Here is a 24,631-nt window from a genome sequence, read left to right on the forward strand (position 1 = left end):
CTATTAGTTTTTCTCAAGAGCTCATTTATCTTGACACTTTGGTTTGTTATATTATGTATTCTTACGACTATATTAGTATACAAATAATTTAGGTCATATATGATATATGCATAACTAATAGTGAAAATATATACATTTACTTAAAGGAAATGACAATTTAATATATGGACAACCAAATTATGAAGTACATTTTTTTTAATGAAAAAGCTGTATCCACAAGTATTAGTGTTTTCCTTTGTTTTGATAATTTATTAATGATTTAACCTTTTTATGGTATAATACGAGCAACGTTATCAGGTGAAGAGTTATCTTGTGAAGAGTTGATTAGGGAAAAAAAAAAAACTTTTTTTTCAGTTAAACATTTAAACCAACGCCACCCACCCAATCATGAACCTTGGCGCTTGATATTTATCATCATTAACGCGCGGGAAAGAAGCACAAGATGTGGCATGTGCGTTGTCAGAAAAGGAAGGAAAGTTTAATGGAAAATCGAGTCCCACTTTCTCCTCTTTGTGGAAAATGGATTCCCACTTTCTTGCTTTTTTGGAAAATCAAAAACGTGTGGGGACAGCCTCTTTGGAGATCGCAGAAACTTCGTAGAAGAGGGACGGACCTCTATTTTATTGACTATAGCAAAGGTAAGTTATGACTCATGGGTGTGGTAACACTTTATTGACTGCACTATTGTTCGGTGCTACTTTTGATATCTTAAATGCCTGTTTCAGTATCTATTGGGATCCACTAGCGCCATCTTTTCCTCTGAGGACCAAACTCTCTTTTTTCCCAATCAATTCCAAATTTCCAGTTCGATTCTATTCCAGCACGCTTTCTTGAAAATCATCATTCCTTTAACTATTTCTCTCAATCACATTCAAAACCTTTCAAATTGCACTCATTCACTCATCTCTTATAATTCTCATTTCATTACATCTTAATTTGATATTTCTTTCCTTCTTCTACTCCTCTTTTTAGATCTTTTTCAGTCTTCAGTTAACAGATCATACTGATGGCTTCCCCAACTAAAGAAGAATTAACCTCCTCTTCTTCTTCCACTCGCCAATGGAACCATGATATCTTCTTAAGTTTTCGAGGTGAAGACACACGTTATGGTTTTACATGCCATTTATACACAGCTTTGTGTAACTATGGCTTAAACACCTTCTTTGATAAAAATCTTGAGAGGGGAGAAGAAATTTCAAAGGAACTTCTTAAAACCATTGAAATGTCAATGATTTCGATCGTTGTCTTGTCTGAAAATTATGCATTTTCTATTTGGTATTTGGATGAACTTGTCAAGATTCTTGAGTGTAGAAATACTGGACAGATCCGGAAGGTTTATCCAATTTTCTACAAAGTGACTCCATCCGAAGTTAGAAAATATGAGGGAAAGTTTGGGATAGCACTAGATAACCATGAGAAAAAATTCAAAGATGACATGGAAAAGGTTAAGAGATGGAAGGAAGCTTTAACTGAAGTAGCTAACTTGTCTGGACATGAATACAAGAATGGGTATGTATTTAACTAATACCTACTCTTGTGTGATTTTATGAGTTACAAATTTTTAATGGTTTTGGTATTCCCACTAAATGCCAAATTATGAAAGTATTTTATATATATCCCTTTTTTTACTTACTTTGTAGTTAAGCTATAAAGGTCAATGATATTGATAGCAATGGAATAATTTTGACTCAGATAATGTTATCAATTAGTGAGACTCTATGTTCTTTTATTTGTTATAAACTTTTACTTGTTTTATTATGACTACTAAACGCCGAATTATGAAAGAATATTTTAAGGTAAAAATTTGAATATATTCTTTTTTCCCCTATTAAATGGTAGAAATAGAAGAATTTAATCAGATAATATTAATAATTAAAATTTTCTCTCAATTAATTCTTAGAAAATTTTTCCAAAATTTCTTAATCTCATATTATAAGTTTGTTTCCTCACTAAGGGAGTTTCCATGCAATTTTTTGCTAAAAGCTCAACTCTAATTTTCTAACCAAATAATAATAATAATAATAATGAATGTGTTAAATGATAATTATCAATCAATCCTTTAAATTATATACCATTTACTTTAATTAAAAATATGTCAATTTTTTAATGCACAAAATTGGATATATTTAACTCATTATTTGTTTTTAATGCTTTGTGATTTTGTTGTTGCAGTGAATATGAATCTGAATTTATCAAAAGAATTATTGAAGAGATATCAAGTATTAAATCAATTCACATAAAATTACCTATTGCTAAATATCCCGTTGAAGTAGATTCTCAAGCAGAAGCCATAGAATCGCTTTTAGATGTGGAGTCCAATGGTGTTTTCATGGTAGGAATCTATGGTCTTGGGGGAGTGGGTAAGACTACAATCTCAAAAGCCGTTTATAATAGAATTAATGATTGTTTTGAAGGAAGCTGCTTTCTAGAAAACGTTAGAGAAAATTCAAAGACAAATGCTGGCATTATCCAATTACAAGAGAGACTGCTTTCTAAGATCTTACGAAGTAGAATTGTTAAGGTGAATAGTGTACTTGAAGGAATAACTATGATAAAAGAAAGGTTCTGCAATAAGAAAGTTCTTTTAATTCTTGATGATGTGGATCAATCAAAAGAGATAGAAAATTTGCTTGAATATTGTAACTGGCTTGCTTCAGGAAGTAGAGTCATCATAACAACAAGAGACAAAAACGTTCTACCCAATCTTGGAAGAGATCCTCAAATAAGAACTTATGAGGTTCAAAAAATGAATCCATGTGATGCTCTTGTTCTTTTCAATATGCACGCCTTTGGAAACAATAATCCTAAGCAAGGATATTCAAATCTTGTAGAGCAAATTATGTCTTATGTTGATGGCCTTCCATTAGCTCTAGTAACAATGGGTTCTGATTTGTATGGCAAAAGTATAGATCAATGGACATGTGCAGTCGAAAAGTATAAAAAGATTCCACATGGAGAAATTATTAATAAACTCAAGATTAGTTATGATGGATTGGAAAAAAGAGAAAGGGATATTTTTCTTGATATTGCATGTTTTTTTAAGGGATTTAAAATGGATGAAGTTGTGAATATATTAGATGCTTGCAAATTATCTTCAAGTTTGGGTATTAGTAAACTTATTGAGAAGTGTCTCATAACTGTTGACATATGGAGCATACTGTGGATGCATGACTTGCTACAACAAATGGGTAGAGAAATCATTGAACAAGAATCTGAAGAGCTTGAAAATCGTAGCAGGATATGGTGTTATGAGGATGCTTATAAATTGCTGACTGAAAACATGGTATAAATTCTTTTGCTCCACCTTTTTTTTCCCAAATACTTTTCATTGATTGTTTTTCCCTGTTCAATATCGCAAAAAATATAATTTTATCATATATGTTTCATTTAAAGTTTTAAAATTGTTATACTTTTGTCAAATTCTATTATGAAGTACAACTAATTCTTTGTCCCATCTAGGGGTCGAATAAAATTCGAGGCATAATGTGGTACTCACCTAAACCAAGATTGGTGAAATTGCAAGCTAATGCTTTCAAAAATATGAGAAATCTCAAATTTCTCTTAGTTGAGAATGTACGAATTTCTAAAGGGCTTAAATATCTACCCAACGAGTTAAGATTGCTTCAGTGGTCAGAATATGATTTTCCCTTGCCATTAAAATTTTACCCTCACAATCTTGTTGTGCTGAATATGCCGAATAGTCAGATTAGATTGGAGAAACTATTAAAACAGGTATGAGTATTAGTATATATGATTTTTTTATTTTTTTTGAAATGATGAATTTTGATTTCTTTAAATGTTATTTTTAAAATTTGTGGAAATAAATTTTTTTTTTTTTTCCTACAGGGCCGCGCATTTGAAGCATTGAAAAATGTCAATCTCTGTGGGTGTAAATTCATTACAAAATTACCTTCCTTATTATGCGCCCCAAACTTAAAGAATTTGGATATGCGTGGCTGTGTAAATTTAATAGAGGTTCATGAGTCGTTTGGATATCTTGATAAGCTTGAAAGGTGGGACCTCACAAACTGCCGAAACCTTATGATTCTTCCAAGTCTCCTCGTGCTAAAGTCCCTTAAATATTTTAATCTAAGTTACTGCGGAAGGCTTGAGAAGTTTCCTGCTATTTGTGCCCCAAACTTAGTGTCATTGTTCATTTCTTTTTGTAAAAACTTGATAGAGGTTCATGAGTCAGTTGGAGATCTTGATAAGCTTGAATGGTGGAACCTCGAAAGCTGCGTAAAACTTGAGATTCTTCCAAGCCGCCTCCAGCTGAGATCCCTTAAATATTTTAATCTAAGTTACTGCGGAAGGCTTGAGAAGTTTCCTGCTATTTGTGCCCCAAACTTAGAGGTATTGTGCTTTTCTTTTTGTAAAAACTTAATAGAGGTTCATGAGTCAGTTGGAGATCTTGATAAGCTTCAATGTTGGGACCTCGAACGCTGCATAAAACTTGAGATTCTTCCAAGCCGCCTCCGGCTGAGATCCCTTCAAAGCTTGAATCTAGGAAACTGCGGAAGGCTTGAGAAGTTTCCTGATATTCACCCAGAAATGAAATATTTGGAGGATTTATATATGGCTAATAGTGGTATTAGAGAATGGCCTTCATCGTTCACGCATCTCACCAAAGGGCTTCACAGTTTTCAGCTGTCTAACAATGAAAACCTTTGGAATTTTCTGCATAGCCGCAATAAATTGCAACTACTCGAGGAAATAGATATTCCCACTGTCAATTCCTTTGATGGCTTTTCGGGATATGGGTTTCCGAGCTTGACATCTCTGCAGCTCTACTCTTGGGATGGAGATATAACTGAATTAGATTTTCAATACTTCCCTCTATTGCGCTGTCTTGATATATATGATTCCAATATTATTAGTATTCCCCAAAGCATTAGCGGATTAGCTAGATTACGAGCTATTGACATACGAAATTGTAAGCGGCTTCGGGAAATTCCAACGCTTCCACAATCTGTAAGAAATGTGTCTGTAAGCGGATGCCCGTCGGTGGATCCACAATCATTTAGCAGATTATTGATTCAGGTGAGGTCTCTCTCCCTCTCCCTTTATGTTTAGGTAATAAATAATCAAATTTTTTTTCTACTTTTCTAAACTTCAATTTCCTGTATTTGCTTAATGCAAACAGTTTGGAGGTGCAAGAAGCAACATATCAATGGATCCCATTCATGACTCTGAATCTGAATCTGAATATGAAATTTTGTACCGTCTTACACTACCAGTAACAGAGATTCCAAAGTACTTAAAATTCAACCATCAGACTTTTGGAAATTCCGTATCCTTCTGGGTTGGTAAAAAGTTTTCAAAATTAGCCATCTGTATTGCTTTTCGAACGGGGGAGGCACATAAGTACAACGATTGTGGTGTCAAAATTTCCATCAATGGGTGTGAACAACTAGATTCAGTTTTCTATAAAAATTGGACAGAAGAGGAACTGTGGTTATTGTCTATATCCTTTGAGAAATTGAATAAACAAAAACTATCTCTACAGAATCACATTGAAGTTGAGGTTATACCATTAAGTTCTCATGACTTGCTTGGAAACCACACTGATTTGATAAAATGGTTGGGGGCCAATGTGGAATGCACCTGCTATCCTCAGAATTCAGATGTTACTTGCTTTCCGCTTCCGTGTGCTATGAATGGTTGTGGGTCTTCCTCGATTTCGAATGACACTGAGCTCCCGCCTTTGCGACCTGTTTCCTCCACTTCTTATGCTTCAGATTCAGATCACAGGGTTCTTAACAATGGAAGAAACTTATCCAAAAAAAAAAAAAAACAATGGAAGAAATTACATACTTGCTGGAACAGGACTCCAAAAGCGAAGAAGAATTTGTCTCTGACGGCAAAGCCCAGCAGAGAGCGGAGCTCTAAACCTTGGAGATGGAGCTCTTCTCTTATTCAATTTCTTCTTCATTTTCTAAACAACACATAATTATGATGTTAGAGAATATCCTCGAAGACACAGTGGACCATTCTTTGGGTCTCTCTCTCTCTCTCTCTCTCTCCCCCTCCATTTATTGGGAAATCATGAATTTAATTGTAACTATGATCTATAAAATAAATTTTGATTGTTTTAATTTATTTATTGTAATGCAGTTGTTTGGCCTCGTTGGAGCATAATCATGTGCCAAGTAAGCTTACCTTCAATGTTTTGAAACAGCTCAAGACCTCTGTTGTTGACAGTAAGGCCTGATTTCTCACTTTCTTAATTTCATGTTATTCAATTTGGCTTTTGTTTTTTCATGTCCATTTTTTGTTGCTTTGGTGAATGCAATGCTTAATATTGAAATGTACTGGAATCTATGATGGTTTTTATAATATGCATTTGCTATGTATGCTGAATCTGTATATTGTTACTTTTTGACCAAAAACCAAAATACTCAAGTTCAACTTGAATGAAGATTCAAGATGATATTGAGGTTATATATAGAAGTTGGGTGAGCTGTAAGTCAACTTGAAGGAATAGACTTAATAAGATCTCTTACTATTTTTCCAATCTTCTGTTTTGATATATGAATGTGGGGTTATGGTATGTAGAGTATCACTGTATTACGAAGCAAAGAAAGCTATCCTGATTTCATTTGTTTAGTTATTATTATTATTATCATATTCATTCTTCTTCCTTTTTAACAGCATTTGGTATGTAATTGTTTAATTTCCTTCAATGTTTGATTCCGTTTAAGGTGCAGTTGCATTTTTCCTTCTAATTAAAGAATAATAAATAATGCATTGAGCATGTTGTGAGTAGTACATAGTGAGATTAAATCATATTTAGAAGAAACTGCTAAACCGTGCAGTTCTGTTCATCTGCTGTAAACCAGATTGGGAGTAAATATGGACCAGATTTCCTGAAGTGAAGTGGTAGAAATTGATCTGGCATTCATATATTATTCCTAACATTCCCTTATTATTTTGTTGTCTTGCTTAGAGAACTAGACATTCCACATGAGATAGGCTATTAAAATGATGAAGGTGACATGTTATGCGTCTTCTGCAGGATCTACCTTGCAAGTAGGAATTATCACTTGTTCATTGAGTTTGAGTATCCTTTCCCAAAGAGGCTTTGGGAGAAAGTTAAGTCAGGGTTTAAGTGGTTCTGTGGGATACAGATAAGTTGAAGGGTAAAAGTTTTATATGCATCATATGCAAACTTGCTTGGTCTATAATGTTTTATATGTTTGGCTTCAAAGAAATGCTCATGTATTCAGTGGCAATGTCAAATCTAATGAGACTATCCTCCTTATGAGAAGAGTCAAAATTTTGTTACTGAATAGTCTTATGTTAATTAGAAATTTCTTTATTTTTTATGATAGCCATATTTGTGGGGTTCTATAATGCTTATCTATGGATCTCCTTATGAATTTTTGTGTACTTCTTTTCTACATTGTCAAACCAAGTACAACAAAAGCGTGCATTTAAACCTGAATTTGCTTGCAGCCAAATCTTGATCTTCTAACTAAAAGTACTTTTTTTTTTATTGATCTCATTGCTCCTATTGATCTTCTAATTAAAAGTACTTTTTTTTTATTGATCTCATTGCTCCTATGCTTACTATTCTTCTCCATTTTCTATCTTTTCTAATGTGGTTTTACTGTTGAGAACTTTTAGATTTGGATAGAAAGCATAAGAGAATGAAACTTTTGAGAAATTTCCTGCAACAATTAAGAATCATATCCTTTACTAGTTAAAAGCCGGACATGAATGAGATTTCTATGTTCTGTGCAATTATATATATTTTTTAAAGTTATATCGTTGTTTTTTAATGTATTCTGCATTTATGATATTAAATTTAATATTAAATAGATTAGGTGTTTCAGGTTCAACTTTTAGACATTAAAATGCTTTAAATCTATAAAGGCATGCTGGATCATGTAATGCTTATTGTGATAAAATCTTGAAAGGGCCTATTCGTCTAAAGAATTATTTCTGTTGCTTCTTTTTTGGTTCAAGGGAGTTTCAAACCTCTGAGGCATCTCTGTACAGAAGTTGTTTTGCTGATGCCCTACTTTACTAATCTCTTTAACCAATTTTGCCTTCCATTTGATAGCATCTGATATCTACAAAAATCCATACCTTTTTCCCTTTTTGTTTCCTAGGTCAACTTCATCACTTAAGAAGGAGACATGTTGCATTGTACAGTGAAAAGTAAGCTCCTCTGCTATTTCATGAACTAAAATTTTATTATTCTGTCAGTTATGATTTAGAAAGTTAAATCCATTTGTAATAATTAATTGTTTCAAATCTTTATTTATTTTTATGTTTGACTAAGAATGTGGAGCAGCTGTTACAATGGACAATACCTATGTTCAGGTCATCAAGATATTACACTTATACATCTTAAAAGGTAGGTAACTCATTTACGTTATGTTCAAGATGTCATCTTTGAAAGTGCTTCTAGCTTTGAAGTACTAAGAGTAATTTCACGCTTTGAATTCAAAACTGAGACATTAATTTGATTCTTTTAATCCAAAAAGATATTTGGTTTGCTTGACAAGTGCCAACCAATCTTGTTAAGTTAAGATATTTTTTGATGTTCCATTATTTTGGACAAGATAAATGAAATTCTTGTAACTTATGAACGTTGCCTAATGAGCAAAAGAGATTTAAAACATAAGATAACTGATATGCCTTGTAGAAGTTATTTATCTTAATTTTCTTTGCCAAAAAAATTGAGATGGGTGTTTTTTGAGATTTTGGTTCTACTGGTGATATTTCCTTATTTTTGACATAATAAATCCATGTTAGGTCTTACTAGAAAAGAACTGACATAACATATTTCATCATAAGACTACTCAAGCAACTAATTGTTGGAAACTTGGGAGAGATTGCCAGTGGAAGATGATTTTCAGTTGAAAAGTATTGGGATTACTAAGTTTGTTCATAAGACTGAATGCATGGAATCTATTCTCATAGAAGCTAAATGGCTAGTGGGAATTGGGAACTCTATTCCTATCATCTTTTCCCACACTCTTTGGCCTATTGGATCCACAGAAACAAAGTGGTGCTTGAAGCAATAAGTGTTAACACTAGTAAAGTCCCAAGTCCCACTGTTTACCTGTTTGCTATATGAGGGGATGCAGCAAACACATGGGAAGTGAGCATCTATCAAATTTCAACAATTTTATAGTTTGTTATAATTGACAAGCACTAATTAAGATTGAAGGGAGTAAAAGCAATTGAAATCAATTGAGAAGTGCTGCATTTCATGTAGAGATAAAATTGGGAGACCTTTTTTTTGGATTTTTTTTTTCTCAATAATTTTGTTATTCCTGTAATGTGCTCTACAACGCCACAATTGTTTGTTTGGTGAGTGAGCACTACTTTTATAAAAGAAAAGTGATGGGTGAGGTTGTCAATTTAAGATTATGGGTGCATGTGCAATCACTATCTTTTTTCAAATAAAAAAGAAAAAATTATGTGTCTCTTTCATTTGGTTGTATCTATCGCCTATATAAGTAAGGCGTATCTATTATAAGACCAAGTGCACATGTAAATTACTAATACAGAAAATTATCTGCAGATGTATTAGTCGAATTTTCACCATATAGTTTTTCTTTTTTGCTAATGAACTTATCAATAATGGGAATGCCTCAAATGCTGACACTTTCATTTTGGTGTATCTATCGCCTATATAAGTATAAAGTTGCGTTGATAATTAGTACCAGTACATGTCATATTTTTAGTGTAAGTTGTAAATTTTGTTATTGGTATCCCTCTTCTTTATCCTCACTCTTCTTTTTCTGGACTAGCAGCTATTAATCACTATACCAAGTTTTTTAATATATGTCTTTGTCTTGTAGCATTTTCCCACAACTTAAAGTTTCTTGGTAGTATAGCACATGAACATAAGTTGAAGGTGTGAATCTCTCTCTCTCTCTCTCTCTCTCTCTCTCTCTCTCTCTCATAATATGTCTATACAATGATGTTAAACCTATAGAGAATTCAGTAAATATAATTATTGTTGGATGATTCAAATGGTTGTGTATTAAATGTGGTGTGTATGCTGACAATAATTAAATCCATGAGATATTTTTTTTCTGACAACTCATGATTGGGGCATTTTCTTGAGTCAATATTTTTGGGGGATTAAGGTCATTTTCTTCAGATTATTTAACAGCATTGGTCAAATGGGTTGCATTTCCTTCATTGTTCAATTTGTTGCCATCACTGTGAAGTTGTTTTTTATTTTAAAAAAATTAATGTCAAAATGCTACATTTTATTGCAAACTTCTATCTTTTAACTTGTATAAATATATATTTGATAGAGTAGGTGGAAGTTGAGATAGGGGCTTAACACCTAGCTGATGCATGTGTAACTTACCTATCAAATATATATATATATATATATAAAAGATGTTGCAATATTTTCTTTGTATTATGAGCAACCATCAACTCTGAATTTCTTTAATGCAACAATGGGATTTTGATTATTATTTTTAGTTCTTTTGAATGAATGACATAACTCAAATTCTACATAAAGAAACAGAGAGATAACCTTGACCAAACGAGGAACATAGCCAAACCAGAAAACACTTTGAACTACTTAACTCAATCAAACACAGAGGAAAGGGCCATGCCTCAAACTACACAAACATCTAATTGGAATAGCATTCATAATGATTTTATGCAAAAAAAAAAAAAAACCACTATATATCCAGCCTCATGCCTAAAAGATTGAGATTAATTGATTTATTGTGAGGTTCTGGAAAAAAGTTTAAAAGTCAAGCTATTGTGGCAACCATTATAATGTTAAGATGGACGAGGAAATTAGTGATCCAAATATTAACAAAGGTATACCTTGTCTTTTAAGGAATTTTATGTGAAAAAATATCTCACATCTTTCATCTTTTGAGAAAACCCTTAATCATTTTCATCAAAGATTATTTCATTGGAATGCTTTTAAACCAATTCATTTGAAGATATGTTTAATACTATTTATTTACCATAGTTTGACAAAATAATAATTTCTTTTTTTGATAAGTGACAAAATAAAAATTCCTTGAAATTAATCTTGTTCTAATCACATTTTAGTGGGCAACTTGGCAATGAGTGGGGCTGTAGTTTAAAGCTACATGTACCCTTGTATTGTTTTAGCTGTATAAAAAGCTCAATTAATCCCCAAACGAGTGTTTGTTTGCTTGCCACTTGTTGATTCAATATAACTGGCTTAGGTGCTATGACATAGGACAAAACTAAAACTTGAAGCCACAAAAATTGGAAAAATGGAAACAATAAAAATCACCTAGGAGTTAACCCTTAGGGTTGTTTGGAGCCGATAACAAGTGAGATAGAAGACCTAGGAGTAAGCAACTAGCATCGGCGGGAGTCAATAGTAGATCGTTGAAAATTTTCCAAGAGAAATCTTTATTAATCAAAAGCAAAATTGTAAATTGTCTCCAAAGGAGTACAATATAGATTACTATGTTGCTTATCAAAAAATATATATATTGATTACTATGTGAAAGTTATAATTCTATTTGACTTGGAAAATTCTAATTCTAATTGACTTGCGAAATCCCAATGTCTGATTTTTAAAAATCACCTTTTGAAACAACCTAATTAACTTCTAAGACTTACAATAAAGTACAACTAATTGTCAATTAAATAAAACTAAATTAAAATTAATATTTCTTTGTGCTTTCTACACCAGGATCTTACCTTGAGATATGGAACAAATTATTGCTACTAGTACAAATGCATTTTTGACGGCTTTGAAAGCCAGTGACAAGAACATTCATTCACTAGGAATAAGCATTTGACTTTGCAATAGAATTTGTAACCAACGCATGGGTTATAATTTGGATTCTACTTATTGTTTTTTTCATTGCATCTGAAACAACTCCACTTTTTCTTATAAGCTTGTTTGGATGATGGACACTGTAATTGATCGTTGTAAATGACCAATTTTATCATCAATTTTTTCATATAATCAATCTAAATTTTCTTTTCAAATGCTATTACTATGGATCATTTATCACCTTTTGGTCCTTTGTTTATTAGTTGTTTTGAGGGAATATCACATATCAATATATTAATGGGATCAAGATGGCTCTGTTTGATTAGAGGGGGGCATCTATGTGTGTATTTGATTTTGATATTTGAATCTTTCAGGTACCAAGAGAAAAAGTGCAACTAAAGGAACCGATTTTAGCAGTTCAAAGAGTTTCTTTGCTGATTTGTAGATGTTTGGTGGATTGGTGGTTTCGATCTTTTAGGTTCATCTCAATTCTAATACAAGAAATTTCACTTCAGATTTCTTTGGTAATCCTATCCATGACCTTCATTTGGCATCTTGATGACAAGAGTAATGTTTACATGGTGGTGTTGGTTGATCTATTTTAAGAGATTATAATGTTTTTTTTTTTTTTCTTCTTCAATTTTTGGACTTTTCCCTCCCACTTGTATGAAAGGAAGTAAGTTGAAGGCTCTTTGCTCAAATTATGAGATAATACCAAATTAAGCAAAATTTGAATTGTTTATTCTTATATTTCAAAAGTAAAGTAGAGATCATTATGGGGTTTGGTTCCCGTGTGTGATGTATGACTTATGTAGACACTTGGAGCGATGTGTAATGAGGTTTTTTTTTTTTTTTTTTTTCACTTTTTAAGAGTAAAAAGAAATCATGGGCTTTCTATATATGATTGGTCACATATGTCGAGTTCATTTTGTTTCCTAATTAATTGTGGTATTCCTTAAGCATTTCTAAGCTAAAAGGAAGGAAATTATACAAACCAAAGAAAGAGATTCAAATATTCAGATACGTGTGAACACAGTCAAGATCTTATATTTGGGGGGACAAAAATATGGGGGGGGAAATCATATAATGTGTGTATAACGAAATTGTAACCTTCTTACATTGTTTAGGCAAATCCCAAATGATTTATAACAGCTCAATGATTTCTAGTGGGTGCATGGGCACATCTTTAATTTCAGCAAGGATAACAACTGGGTATTAGAACATTCCACTAGTAGGGAGCAAAGACCCAAATCTTGACATATATAGCTGAAGACCGATCACACTTTGGGCTAACATCCATAGTGAATCACCTGCTTTAGGAATAGGAGCACTACTAGCGGCTACTAGATGATCTCCACAACCACGGCTTACACAACCACTACTTAATACATTTGTGTCTTTTATAGATTTTAAAGCCACGTTTATTTTTTAGAAGCTCCTAGGAGGAACCATCCATATACAAGCGGTAGTTTCTGCAGGATTCAACTCAAAATCCTCTTTCTTTGTAACTTCTAGTTTCTAAAAACTCGTGGGCATACACACTTGATGCCTATCCTAAGATAGTACCTTGTTTTGAATACCATTCTAATTTTTTAATTTTTAAAAAGTAACGCAAGTGTTTAGACATAGGATATTAGAAAGACTAATCTAAAGACTAAATCAAAAACACAAGTTTACATACTTTAATCACATATTTATTGAAAAATGAGATTACACAATCAACTTTAAAATAGGCTTATGTCACTTCTTTAAAAGCACAAGAAGTTACATATTAATCTCTCATGCCATTCTCTCAGTGGAAAAACATAATTTTTCAGTGTTTCCACAATTAAAAGAAGTTTTTAAATTTTTTTTTTCAAGAAAATCAGGAAACTAGTTGAAAAGTGGGCCTTTCACTGACTCAAACTGGGCTAGTTGTCCATATACAAGAAAATCAATCACAGGCTATTGTGTTTTCATTGAATATTCCTTAGTCTCATGGAAAACAAAGAAACAACAAATAATATCTAGATCTTCTACTGAAGCTGAACATACAACTATGGCAAAAACAATGCATGTGCTGTTTGGTTGGTGTCATTGCTAAAGGATTTTCAGATAGAACATTCACAAGCTGTCCTATTGTATTGTGATAGTCAAGAAGCTCTACACATGGTTGTCAACCTTGTCTTTCATGAAAGGACTAAGAACATATATATTGATTGCCACTTTGTAAGGGAAAAGATTCAAGATGGACCGATTAAGACCTTCCATATTTCTACCCAACATTAATTGGCAAACATTTTCATAAAGGCTCTCAAGTTTACTCAATTTTCTTTTCTGCTCAACAAGATAAGAGTCATCAACATTTACTCCATCTTGAAGGGGAGTGTTGAGCGATGAAAATCAGCTCAGCACTAAATTCACTCACACAGGAATATGCCAAGTAAAATAGGCTTTTGTACATAAAACTACATGTACTTTTGTAAATAATTTATATTATAGTTAGTTAGTAAATGACACATGTTAGTTTCCTATAGGCTACTGTATAGTTAGTGGAGTCATAAAAGTTGCAGGGTTAAGGGTTTGGGTGGGTGTGGCTCTCGACTACTAAATACTAATGGGTTGGGGAAATTTCTGGCTTATATGGATCACTTGATTTGGCGGAGGTAAGGCTTGATTTTGTGTTTTTTGCTATTCATTTTATTTGTTTTTGTTATTTAGATTTTTGAATATGATGTGTCATTTTTAAATTCCAATTAAAAAAATTTTAATATTATTTTATTGTCACCTAAGCTTAAAATGTGTCAATTATACAAACCGTTTTCCACGTAGGCATTTCGTGTTAGTAAGTTAATAGTAAGGAACAAATTAACTATTACCAAAATGTAGGGACCAAAATAATATTTTCATCCTCCATTAACCATGAAAAGTTATTAAATACATGTTGATACTCAGGTTTTCACACATCTTTGGGCCAATGAGTAAGGCCCCAAGCCTGGTAAACCAAGTCTTGGAGGTTGGAAAAAAAAAAAAAAAAAATGAGAGTTAGCACCTAGGCCCATTCCCCACCAAGTTGACTAAGTACAGAAAGGGACCTAAGGAAGGGTCTTACCACAGAATGTCTTAGAATGAGCTAACAAGTGGGACCCGAGGATGGCCTAATCACCCCTGGATAGGGAAAGAGATTAAGAATGATCTCCAATAAAAAGCCTTTGAGTAAGGGAAGAGTGGGCCCAAGGATGGCCCAAATATATTAAAGAGAATTTTTAAAAAAATTCCCACAAAGGGTCTTCTACAAAATGACCTTGGGTATGAGAGTAAGTGAGTATCTGAGAGACCCAAAACCCTTGCATAAGGAAAGTGGGAAATAAGGCCAAAAGGGTCCAAACCCTTTCATATAAAAGAACTAGGAAAGCTCAGAAAAATTCAAGAACCTTCTCTAGATACTTCCATGAGGAGATAAGAAGAAAAAGAGGGAGAGAGTTGCAAAATAGGAAAAATATTGTTCAAGGAATAGGATTCCAAGATTCAGATCGTGCAGCCAATGACTCATTAAGTAAAGAAAGGAAAATGATGGGTTTTGCTCCTCCATAAACATCAAAAGAAAACAAGACTTGTTACTATTGAAGCTCAGGAGATGTGGTTTGGTAGAGAGGAGAAAGACCCTAGTTTTGGTACTTTGTTGTGACCCCTTTAAAGATGCCTTTTGGTGGGAAAAGCATCTATACCAAAAGGGTGAAAAATGGTGGACACCACGAGGTGCATGCCTAGAGAAACCAATATGAACCAAGACAAAGCTTTTGTGCAAAAAAGGCATTAGATGGATCAATGCCCAAGGCATCATTGCCCATGCGTTCCACCGTGAAAGAAGTCAATCAATTCATTGATGTAGGAAACTACTTGGTTATCTTATTGAAGCTATTCTACCGTGAAAGCATTCTGCCACAAAGGCATAAAGATGCTTGATCTCCTAAAGAGATGTTTATAACAACCCACTGGTTGTTATGGAATTAAGAAGATTAAAAGTAGTTCTTACAAGGGAACTAAACCTCCTAGAGAATTAGAACCCCGAGAGAAGAGGAAGAACTCAGAGAGAAAAGAATGTACTTCTACTTATTATTTCCGAAGATGGTGAATTACAAGTAACCATAACCCTTTATAATAGCTAATCAAATATAAATTCTAGTTATACATTATGTTACAAGTTGCTAGGCACTAACTAATTGTAACTGTCACTAACATCACAACTAACTAAATGCCAACTCACCAGCCAATCTCAACTAACTGCTAGCTTAGATAGCTCAAAAGCTCAGCAACTCAATATCTTAGCCACTGTGTTTTTCACCCAACTAAATCAAACAAGTCACCCTAATCAGCTCCTATGAGATGTTGGCAAGTCACTTCATGGGAGAAGACATATGTGAGTGATCATTGAATGAGAAATGCTATACTGGAAACCGCAAGCTCTTAGCTATTACTAGCCAACCCATGAAGCAAGAAATGTAGCAAGCGCAATCTAATATGCCTAAACTCAAAGCAAACAAAGAAGAAACCAAGGAATATGGATCCTAGTAGCATAAGCCTACAAAGGAAACATGATTGCAATATTTGCAAAAGCTCACAATGGAGCTACACTCCGCAAAGGAGCCATGATCATGAATCCTTAGTAAAAAATAAACTTTAATAAATTGATTAGTGTCACATTAATAATATAACAATTAAAATTTTGAATTATTTTTTATTTTGTATTTAAAAATTAGTGCATCATTTTATAAGATGTGTGTTTTTAAATTAAACCATATAGTATTATTTATTTAAAAAAATTCTAGGTCATATTACAAGGGCATGAACATAAAAACCCAATCCCCTTAAGTCCCACACAAAAAAATGAAAAACAAAAGCCAAATAATAGTCCCACACAAAACAATGAAAAACAAAGGTCAAATAATGGGCCTACTCTCACTCTTATTTCTCTTGTTCTCCACCCTTTCTTTAGTATCTATAAAATTATTTTTTTTATAATTTAATAGTTGAAGAGGAGGGAAGAGAAGGGAAAAGAGTGAGGAAAGGGAAAGGAAAAGGTTTCCCATGTGTGTTTGGATATTGAGGAAAAGAGAAAAAAGAGAAGAAATTTAAAAAATAATGGGATAATTACACATAACCCACCTGTGGTTTGGGCAAAAATCACTTTGCCTACCCGTGGTTTGAAAAGTATCACTTAACCCACTTGAGGTGTGTTTCCGTTACTCTCCGTAACCCACCTCGGTCTCTGCCGTTACAAAAACACCTTTTAACCCCAAAACAGAACATAACGCGAATCAAAACCCCCAAAACTCAAACACTTTTCGAGAGAGAGACCCAAGGTGCAATCAGGCTTGTTCTTCGTGGTTTGGAGCGTCTGGAGAGGGAGAAAACACTTGTTTTGCATCATCAAACCTAGGCAAGGTATGTGTGATTGTTTTTCATCTGCATTTGGGTTCTTGATGTCATTTTTTTATCGTGACCCACCCACGTAGTTAGGTTTTGCTGTTCATCTGCACAATAAAAAAAATTTTGTATGTTAAATGTGCATTTTGTTATTTATGTGTAGAATCGCTTAGGATATGCATTTTGCTATGGTTGTTTCTATAATGCATATACCTGAAAGAATCAAGTTTATTTGTCAATGATTGCACTTGTTTGTGAACTGTGGGTAGTGTGGTCCCTATGAATTTGTTGGGAATCTGGTTTTGCATGTGCTTTATATGGTCCTTTGTCCGTGTGTTGTTGTCTCTTTTGGCTTCTTGTCATTTTTTGCATGTCAGTGTGTAAACAAACTATTTATTTTAATTGTAGATGGTTGACTTCACATTTGACATTGAAATTCATGTTGGGGGATGTTTTGTGGAGGAGCCAACCATACAATATGTGGGTGGGTCTGTACGTTTACTGACAGAGATTGACCCTGACAAGCTGAGTTACTTTGAAATTCGGGATTTATGCCATCTAGTTGGTGCTCCTAAAGAACACAGTAGATATAAGTATTTACTTCCTTAAGGTGATCTACAGTATGATTTAAGAGACATCGAAACAGATACAGATGTCGTAAACATGACTAGCCTTCATAAGACATGGCATGCTGAAAAAATCATAATCTATACTAACATAGATGTGGAGTCATTGGTAGTTGAGTATCCTGATGCAGGGGGAGTGGCAGATAGTGGTGTAGGTGGTGATGGAGGAGGAGTGGCAGATGGTGTAGGTGGTCATGCAAGTGGTGATGTAAGTGGTGATGCAGCAAGGGTTGAAATAGATTTGGATAGTGATGATGATGAAGATGATGAGAATGATGATGAGAGTGATGATGAAGAAGATGTTAAGGATGTTGACATTGATGCAAGAGACGAAGAACAGAATGTTGAAGGAGATGATGATGATGATGATGATTGGCTAAATGAAGGCCTAGAGGGGGATGACTTTGGTGATGATATATTTACTGCTCAAAACTCAGCTCCACAAGGTTCTGCTCCCAATACAAACCCAGAATCAAGCAATGCACCCCACACAGCCCCAAAATCAAGCAATGCATTCCATGCAGACACTGAATGGACTGAGCCAGCCCTTGAGGATGACCTGGTAAGCATGGATGGGTCTGATGATGAGCAGGTACCTGAGCAAGTAGAATTTAATGCTAAGAGTGACATGAGAAATGTTATACTGAAGAAGGAGATGAAGTTCCCTAATGCTAGGGGTGTGCATGGGTCGGGTTGGGTCGGGTTGAGGGGATTTTTTGACCCAACCCACCATGGCGGGTCAAAAAAAACTCAACCCAACCCAACCCATCACATAAGTCCAACCCAACCCACATGGGTCGGGTTGAACCCATGGGTTTGAAATTTTTTATTATTATTATTAAATTGAGTATAAAAAAAATTAAAATATTAAAAAAACCTAAAGATTAGTATCAAGGTAACTCTTTAAAAGCAAACAACACTAATGACTAAACAACAATAGTAATTTATTAGGATTTGTGTGAACTAATTGGCTTTTATATAGGATAGGAAGAACTGACTATTTAAAAAAATTTATTAATTATATAATATATTATATATATATATATATATTAAATTAGTATTAGTAGAAGGAATTGAGGAAATACTGTTCTACAACTGTTTTTTTTAATTATTAAATATATAATATATATTTAAATGTGTATATATATATATATAAAAGTTCCCTACAATTGATTTTAAAAAAATTATTAAATATAAAAATATATTTTAAATATATATTATATATGGGTGGGTCGGGTTGGGTTTGGCGGGTTTGTAATTTTATGACCCAGACCCGACCCAACCCGCCATAAAAAATTTTTTTGTAACCCAACCCGGCGGGTCGGGTTGGGTTGGGTCGGGTTTGGCGGGTCGGTGGGTTTTCTGCACACCCCTACCTAATGCAAAGGTGTTCAGAGCTGCTTTAAGGGAGTATGCAATCAAAAAACCTATTGACATCAAATTTAAGCTTAATGAGAGGACCAAGATATCAGTTCACTACAAGAATAGGTGTGGGTGGAGATGTTATGCATCTCAAATAAGTGGAGAGCTAACATTTCAAATTAAGACCTTAACTGATGACTGTACTTGCCCCAAGTCTTTTAAAAACAGGTAAGCAACATCAGCTTATGTTACTAAGAGGTTCATTGAGGATTTTAGCAACTGCAAAATCCTCAATGATTTTAGCAACATCAGCTTATGCAAAATTTATCTGTTGACCTAAGTGTAAACCAAGTGTATAAGTCAAAGAGAAAGGCAAAGGATTTAATAAATGGAGATGAGCAACTGCAATATGGTGTCCTTAGGGACTATGCACAAATGATAACCACTGTAGACAAGGGGAGTAGGGTTATACTGCAAACAGAAATGGCTGAGGAGACTTCCCAACCAAAATTTAAGAGAATGTATGTTAAGTTCAATACTCAGAAGGTAGGATTTTTAGGTGGATGCAGACCATTTATAGGTTTAGATGGTTGTCACATAAAGCACAAATTTGGTGGGCAAATCTTATCTGCCACTGCCAAGGATGCAAATGACAACATTTTTCCAGTAGCCATGGCTGTTGTGGAACAAGAAACCAGAGAGTCTTAGATATGGTTTTTGGAAATTTTTGCTGATAATATAGGGAGGCCAAAGGAGCTTCAGTTGGTCTTCATTTCTGATAGGCAAAAGGTATGCAAGTTTTGTTTTGTTCAGTTACACTTGAATAGTTGACTTTGTTTGCTGAACTAACTTGTTTTGTTTGTTTGTTTGCTTATTTACAGGGGCTTATACCTGCAATAGAGACACTATTCCCTACCGTGGAGTATAGATACTATGTGAAACACATCTACAACAATTTCAAAGTTGATCACAAGGGATTGGGGCTGAAGGATGCATTGTGGAGATGTGCTGCTGCCACAACAGTAAGGGAGTTTGAGAGATGCATGCAGTACATAAGGGATTTGGATGAAAAGGCATAAGAGTATCTTGCAAACATTGCACCTGCACAGTGGACAATGTCACACTTCACTCCTAGGGCCTTAACAGATTGTTTGGTAAATAATTTGAGTGAGTCTTTTAATGCAATGATATTGAAGTCTAGGGACAAGCCTATCTTGGCAATGTTGGAGTGGATTAGGGTTAGACTTATGACTAGGCTTTACACAAAAAGGGAAGGGATACAGAAGTATGCTGGAAAGTTGTGTCCAAGCATACAAGATAGGTTGGATAAATTGAAGGTTGAAAGTAAGCCATTTAGTGCTACCCCAGCTGGTAGTTTCCTTTATGAGGTAGGCAGTCAGTATGAGAGGCATGTAGTTGATTTGGTGAAGAAGACATGTAGTTGTAGGTCTTGGGATTTAAATGACATTCCCTGCAAACATGTCATAACAGCCATTTATACAAACATTGAGACACCAGAAGACTATACCCACCCATGCTACTTCAAAGAAACTTACATGGAGATATACAAGGAGGTACTTCCTCTCATGCCTGGCCAGTCAGAATAGGCTGAGACTGGACAGCCTGCTCCCCTAGCACCTCACATATACAAACCACCAGGCAAACCACCCAAGCAAAGAAAGAGGGCTTCTGATGAGCCTAGAAACCCTTACAAAGCAAGTAAACTGAACAGACCTGTAAGATGTGGGAAATACAAAAAGGAAGGGCATAATTCAAGAGGGTGCAAGGCTGGCATCACTGGGGAGACACCATGGCAGAAGAGACAAAGACTTCAAAGAGAAAAAGTTGTAAGTAATTAGGATTTAAATGGCAAACAAAAAAACAAAAAAACTTGTTTTTAAACTTACAATAAACACTGTATTGAAACTGGGTTTTGTTGCAGGCAAGGGGAGGGGTGCCTGCACCTAGATCTGCACCTCATCTTGCACCTCAGCCACCATCCCAGCAGCCTACCCAAACCTACAACATGATGTCTGCCACTCAGTCTTCATCCTCATAGCAAGGAAATCAACCTAGGCTATCTCACAAGAGAGCAGGATGGTTCTCTTCCTCACAACCAAAGTTTCACACACCTAGGGAGACCTGGGATACCTTACCAAGTTCTTCACAGGTAACTTAGTCTTAGATGGTTGTGTAGACTGGGATATTTTTTAACAAGTGGATCTATTTTTTATTTTGTAGCATTCACATGCAAATGGGAACACTGGTGGTGTGAGGACTAGAGGACAGCTTGCTGCACAAACGCCACCAAAAATGAATCCAGTGGATGGAAAAAGGAAAGAGTAAAGGCAAGAAATGAATGAAACTAGTGGGTACGCATGCCAGCATTGGGAGTAAAGCTAGTGGGAACATGTGGGCCTTTTTTTTTTTTTTTTTTTGTGAAGACAACTGTTGGCCTTTTGTAATTATTAATTAGTGTAAAAAACAATCACTTTGTTTTGAGCAATTATATGTATGTGTATAGATGTGTGTATGTATATATATATATATATATATATGTAGCTGGCCTTGGAATGTGCTTTTTTGTAATTAAGGTACAATACGGTCCAGGTTGTTATATGGAAGTTGTGATATTACAGTTTGTATGGAACAATATTTGTCCAAACTAGATTATATGAAAGTTTATTTATTGCTACTACAAATTGTGTCCAAGTGTATTTTTCTAATATAGTGTATGGAAGTTTTTATTGTGGAATGGTTGTTATGGTATGCACAGCCAAATTATATGGAAGTTTATTTATTGCTACTATAGATTATGTCCAAGTATATTTTTCCAATATAGTGTATGGAAGTTTTTATTGTGGAATGGTTGTTATGGTATGCATAGGTCATTGATAATTGACCAATACTTCTTCCATTAAATGCGCACAGACTAGTGGCATGACCAATAATTCTTCCATTGAATGGTTGTTATGATATGCACAAAATACTCAATAATTGACCAATTCTTCATTCATTGACACATCAAAATATTACATCAGTAGGCTAGTGCTATTACAATGCAAATTCATTAACACCATTGCCATAACTATCTCTACTAACCAATTAACTACTTCAGGAGCAACAATCTAGGTCTCTTCACTCCAGAGAACTCAATTGAGCCAAAACACAACAACATAACAATAACAAAAAAGATCCATGACAAAATGCATGCAGACTTCCACATTCTTTGCTTCTCTTCAGCAAACATGGCTTTTTCCTTAGTTTTTGCACAGACAGCTCGAGCCTTTCTCTCCCTCTCCTTGGCTTTGGCTTCCTCTTCAAGAGCCTTTTCTGCCATTTGCCTAGCTTTTTCTGCCGCTTCCAGAGCTGCCCTTTCCCTCTCATTTGCAAGTTGGAGAGCACTTTGAAGCCTAGACATCTTCTCTAGAGCCAAAGGTGCAGTTTCATTCCCACGAGGACAGGTTGGGTTATCAATCCAAACAAAGAAAGGACACTTAGGACCAACCTTATAACGGCTACAACCCAAGAACCTCCTCCCAAAATTGTACAAACTCAAACTTGTTCTCAAAACACAAGTCTGCTCATTGCACATATGTCCACATGAACCCGAGAAATTACCACTTGATGAAGACATATCAACATAACACGATTCCTGGGAAGTACAAATTTAGACTTTCACACAGTAAGTTCACACTTGAACAAAATCTGAAACCTTAAATCAAGAACAGACCCAAATGCAGATGAACAGCAGTCACACATACCTTGCCTAGGTTCGATGATGCAAAACAAGTGTTTTCTCCCTCTCCAGACGCTCCAAACCACGAAGAACAAGCTAATCGCACCTCGGGTCTCTCTCTCGAAAAGTGTTTGAGTTTTGGGGGTTTTGATTCGCATTATATTCTGTTTTGGGGTTAAAAGGTGTTTTTGTAACGGCAGAGACCAAGGTGGGTTACGGAGAGTGACGGAAACACACCTCAAGTGGGTTAAGTGATACTTTTCAAACCACGAGTAGGCAAAGTGATTTTCGCCCAAACCACAGGTGGGTTATGTGTAATTATCCCAAAAATAATAATAATAATACTCATAACAAATTATTTTACTATATTTTATCCATTTAAATTATAATTTAATAATTACTTATGAGAATATAAAAGTAATTTCAGAAAAAAGCAAAACTTTCCAAGGGTATATGTATTTTTTTATGGATTTGGAGAGGAAAAAATTAAAAATTGGTAGGGCCCATTGAAGGCCTTTCTCTCCGCATTTCCTTTCTCTTTTCTCTTTTTTCTTTTTTTATAATTATTATTCTAACCAAATTATGGAAATTTGGTTCCTTTCTTTCCACTTCCCTCCCATCAAACAAAACCCCAAACATTTCTTTTATAAATAATTATAAAATGTCGATTGAATTATAATACTTTGCATAGCATATCTATAACTTTATTAACCCATCATAAAAGAAGTGCATGAATTTGACAACTCGAAGTTTTTTATTTGTCTCATGACCTTGGCAACTAAGAATAATTCTATGACCATAAATTTTTTTACCACATTTGTTTTACCATAATTCTGATTGCAAGTGATTAATCATTACTTACACATAGACTAACTATTTTTACTTCACTAGTCACATTCTACCACATTACAGTTGTGGCAAACAAATTGTGAAAAAATTTGTATTCCTAGACTTTTTCGCAACTAATGAAAACATCACAGTTTGAGTGGGGCCATCAAATACCCTATTAATTCAAAACTATTAATAATTTTTAAAAATTATGAATAATTAGGTTATGTTTTATTAAACATCATGAGTGGACAAAAATTGGTCAAATATATACAACTTATACAAAGTCTAACTCCCAAAAAAAAAAAAAAAAAATTAAAGCCACTTACACAAAAGTCTCCGAGGACCAATCCAGAAAGACTTATGACTCTAATCATATGTGACCGTAAAATGGACGTCCACTTGATTCGGATACATTTTTTTGACCTGATACCTCTACTTGAATTATTTTATTTTATTTTTAAAAACACATATTTTTTCATGGGGGGTTTGTACATAAACAGACACGCTAGCAATAATTTGTTATTCACTCTTATTTTAGATACGTAAAAAGTGGAGGGGAAAGTGGGTTCCAACAAATGAGACCACAGAAAATTAAAATTGTTGTTGATTTATCACTTGAATTTCAATTTATTATTTGCTATTAAGTCGAATTATGAAAGAATTTAGATTTTTTTATATAATTGAGAATTTAAGATGCAACTGCTTTCTTTCTTCTTCTTTTTCCTTTTAATCACAACAGCTTTTTTTTTTTTTTTTTAATACAACAACAACTTTTGTTTAAATATTACAAAATAATAATATTTATAAATAGCTAAAACTGCAATACAAATTTTGTTACAAAAGTTTTATAAATTAATGTGATAAGAATGTGATTCATGCCACTTAAAAATACCTCTAAAAAAAAATTAATAA

The 24,631-nt window shown here is 34.2% G+C and overlaps 1 protein-coding gene across 8 annotated transcripts; it reads left to right on the forward strand.

Moving 5' to 3' along the window:
• Positions 1-654: 654 nt before the first annotated feature.
• Positions 655-12,533, forward strand: LOC115963073 (TMV resistance protein N-like). Of its 8 annotated transcripts, none has more exons than XR_004085676.1 (11): positions 658-1,509; positions 2,173-3,283; positions 3,460-3,732; positions 3,847-5,040; positions 5,144-5,998; positions 6,115-6,200; positions 7,016-7,139; positions 8,115-8,163; positions 8,288-8,362; positions 9,819-9,874; positions 12,130-12,533. XR_004085676.1 is itself a non-coding variant. In XM_031081963.1 (6 exons), the coding sequence occupies exons 1-6, from the start codon at positions 1,007-1,009 to the stop codon at positions 5,856-5,858; spliced, it is 3,762 nt and encodes a 1,253-aa protein (XP_030937823.1). In that variant the 5' UTR covers positions 655-1,006; the 3' UTR covers positions 5,859-5,992. The 8 variants fall into 8 exon arrangements, 1 of the variants encoding a protein (XP_030937823.1); XR_004085679.1 differs by having other exon boundaries at positions 8,300-8,362; XR_004085677.1 differs by lacking the exon at positions 7,016-7,139 and having other exon boundaries at positions 7,969-8,163.
• The last annotated feature ends 12,098 nt before the right edge of the window (positions 12,534-24,631 follow it).

This window comes from Quercus lobata, chromosome 10, assembly GCF_001633185.2.
Source record: "Quercus lobata isolate SW786 chromosome 10, ValleyOak3.0 Primary Assembly, whole genome shotgun sequence".
Lineage (NCBI taxonomy): Eukaryota > Viridiplantae > Streptophyta > Magnoliopsida > Fagales > Fagaceae > Quercus > Quercus lobata.

Excerpts from the sequence above, each read along its gene's own strand:
- LOC115963073 (XM_031081963.1), top strand. The coding sequence starts at position 1,007 with ATGGCTTCCCCAACTAAAGAAGAATTAACCTCCTCTTCTTCTTCCACT. Across the intron at positions 3,284-3,459 it reads AATTGCTGACTGAAAACATG|GGGTCGAATAAAATTCGAGG; the intron begins GTATAAATTCTT and ends TGTCCCATCTAG. Across the intron at positions 5,041-5,143 it reads TTAGCAGATTATTGATTCAG|TTTGGAGGTGCAAGAAGCAA; the intron begins GTGAGGTCTCTC and ends TAATGCAAACAG.